The following is a 10952-nucleotide window of genomic DNA, read 5'->3' on the forward strand; positions in this document are numbered from 1 at the left end:
AGGATGTCTGAGCGAAGTCGACCTTTAACCATACGATAAGTTTGTTCAGCTAGACATTTGTGCCAAATATGAAGAAATTCTCTCAAGGCGTTTCTGAGACACACGGACAACCCAAAAACATAATGTCTCCAGCCATGGCTATTGGTCAATTGTGGACTGTTGGACAATTGTAGATCAGTATACTTTAGAAACAGGCAGCAAAAAAGCATGTCACGTATGATAGAATTCCCTCTGGACAGATCAATAAGTTTCAGTGTTCTGACCTGTGATTGCAGCCCCTTTGTCATCTATGACAGGAATGAAATGAAGAATGAGCCATAGCTGCCAGTATGGTTCATCGATCATTATTAAAGAAGGTTTACCATGTCTACAATGAAAGTAAAGCTTTTTCTAGACATCCAATAATCGCATTAGTCCACAAATAAATTAGACTAGCTACAAGAATCTTTAAGTTTTATCATTTTAAACCTGACATAAAGGACATGATGGGCTGCTGTTGGGATTCTGCGACTCGCATGTGCCCAATTCTGTGTACAGCTCATATCTATTACAGAAACAGCTCATCCAAAACAGAAAATGAGCAATTATTAGGAAAACTGCACGTAAACACACTCTTGAAACCATTGACTGTCTGTGTGACTTATCAAATGAAACACCACTCCTGTGACAGTAAGGATCAATCCCATATACATTTTTTACCCCCACCCTTCATTTTCGAGTCCCCCTTGCGCCCGAGAACAAAGTAACAAGGGGTAGTGGATATCCTGTCAGGACCCTCGTGCGTCATCTCTTGTGTTACTGTAGCACTCTTGGTATTATCACAATGGCATTTAGGATGGAAATAGAAGAGCATGGACGCTCGCAATTCATTCACAACCTCACATTATCAATCACCAACTATAAAAGAACATGGCTTCATGACCTGACCAGTAGCGGTGCTTTAAAGGCTAACATTAGCATTCCCTGCTCCTACCCTGCCAGGGGAGTCGTATGCTGTCAACAGAGGGCGGGGAGGCAATATTTAAATAGGACAAAATGCCTGGACTGTCATCAGTCAATCAGCTATTACAATGTAATGTTAGCTAGCTAGCAAGTTAGTTACAGAGACATCAGCAAACTAGTTATATTTGTTTCATGCTTGTTGTAAAGATAGGACCATAACACATTATAACAACAAGGTTCTCATAACCTGTGTTTTGACGTGAGCCTCTGAAAAGCTTTGTTTGGAGGGCCATGTAGCTCTAACACTTCACCCTACCCCTCTATCACAAACCAACCCTTAGCCAAGAAGGGGCAAAACAGAGGGGCAGGGCTAAGTCAAAGGGGCGTATTAGGATGGGGCCATGTTGTGATGAGGAGAACCAAAAATGATTAACAGCTTTTCTTGATGGGATTTTGTTGCTCTTTGTTACGAAATTATTCCAAAAACAATGTATTTGACATGTAACAGTTCTTGCTCTCAAAGTGACATAATACACTTTTTTCCCAAGAGAACATTAAGTGCACAAGCTAATGCAGTTTACATTAGACATGGTTAGACAATAAATAAGTGGTGTCACAATACTGGAATATAACAATACAATACCTTTGTCCTCAAGGTGTTTTGCTAAATTTGTTGTGCTCCCACATGTCGTTAGCACTGGTCTTTAGCATCACTAGCACTTGGGCATGCTTGTATCCTTTGCCTTTGCATTTCCAGACAGCACTCCTGCCATTAACTTTGTCAACCAAAAGCAGTGGCGGACGCTCTGCACTTGACATCTTTAATGAGCTAACTGGACCGAATGTGACAAGTGATGAGAAGTGGACAAAGCACAGCTGGTACTGATATACTGATACTGTGGAAAATGAGTTGATGAATGCATTTCAAATATTCAGAATCAATAGGAATCAGTAAAATGATGTTTTTGACAACCCTACTGTCTACCCAACATGCAAACTTCATGCAGTGTTTTACCAGAAAGGACAGTCAACAGTTAGAGTTGTTGCCATCTTCTCTCACTTGTTTCCTGTCTTGAATTCAGGGTGAGTGAGGACTACATGTATTTCTAAATGAAAAAAAAAAAAAAGGCTGAAGACACATTTTAAACTTATTTTTTTATATTCAGCAATCATGACATCATTTGCAGGGTACTCACAAATTCAGAGCACAAATAAACTAGAAATAAAGTTATAATGTACATATAAATGTATTTAAGAAGCTTCAGCAATACTTCAGTGCAGTAATTTGTTACAGGACATGATGCACTATAACTCCTGTAACTGTTTCAACATCTTTAAACCAAGACTGACAAAGAAATTAGCTACCGTACATCATCGTAAATAAATAACTAAATTTAACCAAAACAATAGATTTATGTGACCCGGAAAATGTGGGGAGTGTATACATCCTGATCAGCTTTGACGTCTTGATGTTTCACTGGCCTCCAGGCAGCCTGCTACTCTTCTGCCGCCTTGAAATGATGCTCATCAAGGGGAGAGAATATGTGACCTTCATTTACCAGCAACACCAAGGAAGTTCTGTACAATAAAGAGACAACAGAGACAAGTGTGCAGTATGTGGAATGATGGAACTAATATGGATATTCATCACACAGTATATGTTAAAAGGAGTAGTATGGCCAGGGTCTTTACTATCTAATTTAATTTAATCTAAGAGGTTTGATGATGAGGTCAAGAGGCTGAGGTAGCTGAGCTGTGTCTTCAGGTCATGTAGACTGATGCCATTGTCACGGACAGAAAACCTCCTGATTACATGCAACACCTTTAACAGCAGTAAACAAATGACTTCACAACCCTGTGGTGCTGTCACATGACATTTTACTAAATCAGAGGTTGCATTTTTCCACTTTCTTCAACAGCAGTCGGCCGTTCCAGAGACACCACAGTAACTTAGGATTAACTCTCTGTGGACTGCCTTCATCATGAATTATTTCCTATGGTAGAACACTTTCCACATTGAGCTCAGTTCCTGGAAATACACTGCTGTTGAGTCTTATAAATGGATTTTACAATTCTGTGTACCAATGTTTAATATTGGGTTAATTTGTAAATAATGGTATTATGAATTTAACGAAAATGTCAAATATAATTTGGTAAAAGGACCATTTTTGAGTCTTATTCCCAACTGGTCAAATAATGACCCTCAATTTCCCAACTCTTTGTGATGGGTGTCGACTCGTCCTACAAGCCCAAAGCATCCATTTTGGACGCGTTGGGAATGAGACTCAAAAATCAACTTTTCCTACAAATAGCACCTTTAACTCACTGTAGTTACTAACTGAACAGCTATTTTTTTGTCATGCGCTGCCACCATGATCTAAAAAATAATAATAAATGCACATTATGTAATTTCTGCCACTAGGGATCTCTCTATCTGAACAAAAGAGGTTTGCCGAGTGTTGTGCGGAAGGAATAAACACCTGGAGTCATATTGGATTCTGCTCTGATCCGGAGCCATTTACCGACAGGAGGACAGCTTTTACTTTACTTACTTTTTTAAGTGTTTTTATCTTCACTCTCGTTTATTAACCTAACTGCAGCAGTGATCCAAGGAGGTGACCTCCACTGTCCTGTGATTATGTACTGTAATGTTGACTGCTGACTGGAGCTGGAGGGGAAACGTACTTTACTTTAGTAACGTAATGTTAAAGTAATTTCAAAAACACAAACACACACCCTGGTTGTGTGCCGTTGCTTGCTAGCTTATGGCTTACGCACAGTAAAGTAATCTGGCTGTTTGGGGTCAATTAACACTCATGAAAGTAATGTGAATAAACACAAATGATCCCACAAATTATTTTAAAAAATCAACTTCTTAAATCTCGTGTTATCATGGCACACAGACCTCATTAAAAACGGAAATTCTGGTTTCTTTAAACTTGGTGTATTTCCTTAATGGCTTAATGGATCATGCTAACTTTTCACTCTCCAGCTCTGTTGTAGAATTTCTGGAAAACAAGGACTTGAGCAAAATAACAAATATCAAGTAAGCTGCAAAATACAGCCTTCTAAATTAATATGACTTTTACATTAATAACTTTATACGATGGTCTCTGAGTCCAACTGAAAGTAAACACAAAAAGAAACCACCTGGAACAGCCTTCATGGTCGACCACTAAAGGGATCTACAATCAATTCAACGTCCACGCCTGTTTGTTTAGATTTGTTGGGTCATGGTGGCAGCAATATGCTCAAAATCTCAGCAAATACCTCTTGGATAAAGTGCGCCACTGCAAAATATGAATTTGGGTGTCCTCAGGCATCAATAATAAAACTGCGTATAGGATTCACGTCAAAAGGTGGCATACGGACGAAACACAAAGTGCTTACAGACAAAAAATATTAGGATTAATATCAGTGTGCACGCACAACCTACACTGGTTTCCCTTTATAAATCACCTCACATCAAAATGTGGCACACATTTTACGATCTTCATGTAACACCTATAGTTGCCTATAAATACTCATTAATATTCATTCACACTGATGGCATGAAGATGAAAAAGGGAAAGGGTAAAAAGAACATTTTACACTGTGTTAAATCAAAGGTCTTGCTGTGGGGGCTGAGACAAGAAAAAAGATGTTTGGTGGACACAGCGTGGAAACTACAAATGCAAAAAAATTACTGAGACGCAGCATGTGACAGATGCTGCTGGCTCAGAAATACATTTAAAAAAAGAAGTGGTTCAACTTAAAAGTGAATGCCAAAAGCGCACAGCCGAGTCAGACACAGCTCACCCACCTGGACGAGAAACTGTCGGGATTCAGCGGAGAATCCCTCCAGAGTGGAGTAGGGACAGAGCGGGACACAGTTGTGAAAGACACACCATGACTCAAGTAGCGTCATTAGTATTCCCTTGTTTTGAATGAGTTAATAATTTATTTACACAAACAGAAGGACAGCTTCTATTATTTTTAGTTGCTGCATGCACAAGCTGAATGTGTCCAGCCCCAGAATCACCACCACACCTGGTCAGTGGGTTAAAGTTAAAGAAGTAAGACTTGTTCTATGCAGCTTAAGCTGTACACTGAAAGACAGTAAAATGACCCTGATTGTAACGGACAGTGAATGGACCATCATCTCACCAACAGTCCTGTGCAACAACAGGTGATAAAAATATATGAAAATATATGAAACAATGAATTTGTATCTGCCCCGCCAATACAACATCAGTGGAAACTAAACTTCTCCTATTCTGAACGTTAATATTTATGAGAATAAATTACATAACATGAAGGTATTGATTCATTATTAAAGAACATTTTAAGGTTCAAAATATATATCTTAGTTTGTATTTATTATCCAAAACCCTGTTTTTTTTTGTTTTTTGGTTGCGTGTATGTAACCAGGGAGTGTCAAACAGGTGTTTGTTTATTCATTTTCAGGATGGATGGGCCAGATCGGATTTGTTTTGCAAATAAACTCCTCACATGTAATAGGTTAGAGGTCATTTTTCAATATATTTTACACAGAGGTATCAAATTCAAACCGTTTCTGCCGTTATAACCTTCTGCCATCGGAGTCACAGTTTCCCATTTCTCCAGTTTATGTGCATACACATGGGTCAGAGTTTTCGTGGAGGACTGCACTTCTCCCATCAAGTTTTTTATGAATCCCAAGCGGTGTACGTCTTCTTTTGTGCATACGCAACATTTATTAATGAGGCCTCTTAACCTTTAAACCCACTAACCTGGCCTTGGATGGTGGACAAGCCATTTGGTAAGGTGTCTTCAAGATGTCCTCTTCCACTCTGACTGAGGTCTCTTCCAGACAGCGAGGCAGCAGTGGTATTCATATTCACATCAAATACCTGAATAACCACATTAACACGTCATTTACTCAATACTGACTATAGTAGGAACATCCCTGCACCTGAAGTGATTCAAACTCAAGTATGATTGACATGATGTTGAATTCTACATTTCAAAGAGAATGTTAGCATCTTCAATACTCAAGATCAGTCACAGTCTGCAGTTAAAATGCTGAATTACTTCCTAACTGTGTTAAACAAGATTCTTTATAAAGATCTGAGTCACTGTTACTGGTCGAAAACCTACCTTTCCAAAAAACTGCTTATGGGCTTGTACCACTTCCAACATGTGGGATGTGATCTCATTAGGGTCCTTGATGCAACGGATAGTCATTGCCAGCAATGACCTTTGACCCTATGCAATATTAAAAGGAATGAGTTTCATAACGTCACAAAATCAAGAGCTCTTCAGTGCTCACATCCCTTTCACGGCTACAAACTCTAAACTATTACTTACACTGAAGTTGCGTAGACTTCCAATAACCTTCACATATGTTCCAGGTGAAGTAAACATCATGGGAACACAGTCCTGTGACAAACACATTTTGAAGCTGATTATTTACCATGCAGTGCATTTATTTTCTGGCTGTAATTTTGGACAGAGCCTGTTGGTAATACTGGCCTCTGAAACCCACTGCTTCACGTTTAAAGCTGGACCAGTCATGTCATCCACAGAGTACTGGATGTTTGTCACGAAGGAAGCAAATCCTCTGATGATGCCCACGACAGACACCTGCAGCGGGACATAAAACTCAACACAATAAGTGAGCCTCAGACCAAGTTCCACTGAAGAATTTGGCCATTTAAAAAACATTGCATGTGCTCCTGGAAGCAGACCAGGCAACATTAAACAGGTTATTGGATGGAGTTTTGAATGACATAATTTTCAACACCGCAGGCTTTTTCCAAGTCATTCATTTTGAGGATTTTTTTTTTGGTGCAGCCACAACTACATAAACTTGACAATAGAAATACATCACAAAAACAAAAAACAAAAAATTTCATAATTTGGACATTACTTCACATTCATTTTATACACTTTTAGAGACCTGTATAGGACTCCTATACAAGACAAAGTCAAAGCCATTGTTTTGTCTCAAGTCTTGGATATGAAGTCCTACATTTTGTGCATCAATTCCTAAACAATTAATTATTTAAGTTCAGTCCTGATGATGGAAACAGCAGTTGAGAAAACAATCTCACCTCAAGATCAACTGAATAGGTGCTTCGGCCTTTCGATCATATCAAATGGTAGCAAATAGAATTTGCCGATTTGTCATGGAAATAATTGTGGATGCATTTTCCTGTGCACTTGAAAAGGACCACATCCATATTGTCTTAGAAATTAAGTTTAAGGGTGTGGTGTTCATATCCTGCTTCGCAACATGATTGTTTGCTATCAGATTGACTTAAAATATAGCCAGCGACAGGAAGATGAATAGTTGGAAACAAAACAAAACATCATTTTAGGAATACATAGCAATGTCAGCCCACCACTTAGGTCCTGATTGAAATATCTTAATTATTGGATGGATTGTCTTGTAGGCTCATCAACCACAGCTATTCAAGGTCCCGTTCAAACAATGACTGGTGATCCAGACACCAACAGCAGGTCATAGTTTTCATTTATTCAGTGAAATGACTAGACATCTACCAGATGAAGAAGCACATTTTGATATTTAGATTACGGTTGCAACTCCAAAAATATGGTTTATGACCAATACCTGCTAAACTAATGACATTTCCATCAGCCACAGCTGTACTCTATGTGTAGTGCTGATTAGCAAATGTTAGCATGCTAACATGCTAAACTAAGATGACGAACATGGTAAACATAGCTGCTAAACATTGATGTTAGCACGCTGATGTTAGCATTTAGCTCAGCACTGTTGTGCCTATGTTTCAGAGTCACAGGTTTGGCTGTAGATTGTTAATCTTTGGTCTTGAGGAGAATACCAAGTCCTTCCAAGTCAAAGTGAAGATGAAGTGTTTCAGCTAAAAAGGTGTCATTTGTAAAATATGGCCAAAAACATAAGGGGGCAACATATCAGAAGAACCACCAACTGCTGCTCTCGTCATCACAATGTAAAGTCTATGTTCCCTGACCGGGAACCCATGGGTGGTGCCAGCGCTGGAAAACTCTACGGCGCCTTTTCAATGGACCGCATAACCAGGAAGTAAACACCAAACACTGCCTTGATAGTGTTTTGTGCTAGGCGAGCAATTCTCATTGGTTTTATATGGGTGCAATCTTTGCATCTGGTATCAAGGTCTTCTATATAAATCTATGGGAGTCACCATCCAACCTGGACTGACTTTGGGAACAACTAGACATGGAAGGCAAGGACAGGAGAGGCATGAAGCAGGAAGCAGGAGAGGAAAGAGTCAGGCATCAGCAGCAGGCAAAAACAGTGTGAAGAGTTCAATTTTCTACAGAGCCCCCTGAGGGACTACTTTTTTGTCTCCTCACAATATGTTTTTTGTTCCCTTGCAATACTTTTTTTCCTTCGGTTCCTTCTGAGCCATGTTCTTATGGATCAAACGCATCGACCTCTTCGGTCTCTCCCACAGCCCCCCGCTGCTCCAGAGTCACTCATCCTCTGGAGCCACTCTTCACTGTGTCTCTGGGCTCGTTAGGTGGAGCGTACAGGCCGACCCTGCCCTGCAATCTCACCTTGACCCTTAGGAGACTCCATAACTGTTTTATTTTGTTTATGTCAAGTTTGAGTGAGGTGTGTTTTACGGTGAGTTAACGAAGCATTTAGGCTCCTCTCAGTTAGGTAAGAGAGAAACTTGAATTCCGGTGTATGGTTGTAGTTTACCGTTTTTTATTTATTACACTAAAACGTTTCCTAGTGAACTCACAACTGGAATACATCTCCCATCTTAAACTATGGGAGCTGTCAGACTGCCTCCTCCTGCAGTACAAAGAGCTATTATGGATTAGGACAGATTGAGGCTAGCTGGTTAGCATGCTAACTATAGTAGAAATCTCTGCAACACAGAATATCTTTTGACATGATGTCAACACTGCTGTGTCTTCACATTGTTTATGTTAATTATTTTTAAAAAATGTTTTAAACTATAACTCTGGCCATGTCATTGCCCCTTTAAAGTCAACTGGCAAGTCTTCTTTAATGTTGTCATGTCCATTATCACCAGATTCACGACTCAGGACATGAGTCCATACGTCAGCCCAGTGCATAAATAAATAGTGACACACACTCATGTAGAACTGCTTCTCATACCTGGTTCAGTTCCCAGTCACAAATTGCAAAGGTATCACTGCTGATCTGAGGAGCAGACAGCAGCTGAGACACAGTGCAGGGCAAAATCTGGAGAGCTGCCCTCTGTGGAGAGACCAGGGTGAGGGAATCCATTACAGCTAAACAAACACGTTCTTCACATCCTGAATGTTATTTCAGTTATCAAAAGAAGCTAGACACACCTTTGATGTCACTGCTTTGTGGCTAGTCATCCCACCAGGGGACTGGCTACAGGCTGTGTTAGCAAAAGATGTAAATCATGTCAAGAAATAAGAGACAGATCAGATACTGTATTTGCTAACTTACCTTGGTTCCACATCACACAACTTGCATGTAGCTGTCCCATAAGCAGCTACATGTATTCTTCAGTATTGTTTGACCAGGTATCTAAGACTACAGGACCATCAGAAGCCAGCACACAGTCAGGCTGGAAGGTGAGTAAAGCTAACCTTGCATGCATGCCCAGGTTATCAGGTGAACTGAATTATAGCAATCAGGCTACCTGTGGTGCAGTGCAGGAAAAAAAGACAATGAGCTGAGGAGGAAGTGCTCCATTTCTTTACAGCAATTCAGTTGTTTCAATTCTTTTTATTAAAAATCCATCAATTCAACAGTGATTGACAGGTGTCCCCACCACTTTTGATAAACTTCATTTAATCTCTTCAAAATATCATACAATGACATAAGAGCAAAAATTGTTCATACAAAAGAGTGAGAGCAGAAGTTCGCCTGGCTGTGAGTGCAGATCTTATTTGACATGTTTCCAAGTGTATTCTTCATCTGCCACAGGACATTTTTTATGTTAAGTGTGGCCCTGACCCAGCACTCGTTAGGTATCACAGTCCTGCATCGGTATCTCCTACAAGTTAAGATACTTCAGTCACTAAGCAGCTCATAACATTTGTTACAGAAAGCGTCCTTTAAGGTGGGGAAATTAGCTTATTCAGGTGCAAAATAGCAGAAAATATCACAGAAGCAGTGGCAAGGAAGATTTTTTTTGTTTGTTTTTTTTGTGTTCACTCAAAAGCTTGCCAACCATCTGGCAGGGTTGGGCCGATAGACAATTCCTTCTTATTAAACCTGCCCAGTTATGCAAATCCAAGACACTTAGCCAAGCTTCCTCAGTATAGCTAGTCAGCTATCTTCGTTTCAATCTTCTGAGACTGAACACGGCTTAGTTACAGACATGGTGTGGAGACAAAGACCCTATCAAACCTGGCACAGGGATATACATTGGATGCTCATCCAGCAGGGATGTGAGAGTTGATCTGCCTCCCTTCGCTGGTAATGGTAGACCATTTTAGACAGTCCAAGTTTGCCATCAGAGTGACAGCAAGAAACAATGATGACTACAGTGGTGTGATAATAAGCAACTGTTGCCTTGCTGCTGGTCTGAGGCAACACACTCCCCCCTGCTCCCACACAATAACGATGTCATCGTCTATCACAATATTTCACTGTGGACATCGTAATATGCTAAATCATCCATCTAGTGAGTTCTCATTTTCAATTTTCTTCCCAAAACAAATTTTATGAGCCACTCAGACTGAAATGTCCAAGTACTGGAAGAAAGCAAAGCAGTGTGGTGGTACATTGTATGGCGGTCCTGGATCAGGGCTAGTAAAGTGATGATGTCTGACTGATGTCCCAGAGTTCCATTTGCAAACAGCCTGGTACCAGACAGAAAAGACGACCCACGTTGTATACCAGCTTTGCTTACACAAAATCACAAACAGGCCAATGAAAAACATACAATTATCACTAGCACACCAACGGTATTGACCTGTAAATATATCACATCTTTTCCATGATTGAAGTAAACTGATGCTGAATTAAGAGCTGAAGTAAAACTGAATCCATCACAGCAATTTAC

General features: G+C 40.0%; 1 protein-coding gene across 1 annotated transcript; it reads right to left on the minus strand.

The window, feature by feature from the left end:
- Positions 1-2078: 2078 nt before the first annotated feature.
- Positions 2079-9540, minus strand: LOC140993986 (replication protein A 32 kDa subunit-A-like). The gene is made up of 8 exons (XM_073463551.1): positions 9386-9540; positions 9262-9314; positions 9062-9163; positions 6436-6546; positions 6271-6342; positions 6061-6168; positions 5694-5813; positions 2079-2520 (listed from the first exon to the last, which is right to left on the minus strand). The coding sequence occupies exons 1-8, from the start codon at positions 9423-9425 to the stop codon at positions 2494-2496; spliced, it is 633 nt and encodes a 210-aa protein (XP_073319652.1). The 5' UTR covers positions 9426-9540; the 3' UTR covers positions 2079-2493.
- Between the last annotated feature and the right edge of the window lie 1412 nt (positions 9541-10952).

This window comes from Pagrus major, chromosome 3, assembly GCF_040436345.1.
Source record: "Pagrus major chromosome 3, Pma_NU_1.0".
NCBI lineage: Eukaryota > Metazoa > Chordata > Actinopteri > Spariformes > Sparidae > Pagrus > Pagrus major.

Bases quoted from the DNA above. Each gene is read 5' to 3' on its own strand.
- LOC140993986 (XM_073463551.1), bottom strand. From the start codon at position 9,425: ATGGGACAGCTACATGCAAGTTGTGTGATGTGGAACCAAG. The intron at 6,343-6,435 runs GCCAGTATTACC...TGTTTGTCACAG, and splicing joins TGAAGCAGTGGGTTTCAGAG to GACTGTGTTCCCATGATGTT. The intron at 5,814-6,060 runs GTAGGTTTTCGA...GTGGTTATTCAG, and splicing joins ATAAGCAGTTTTTTGGAAAG to GTATTTGATGTGAATATGAA.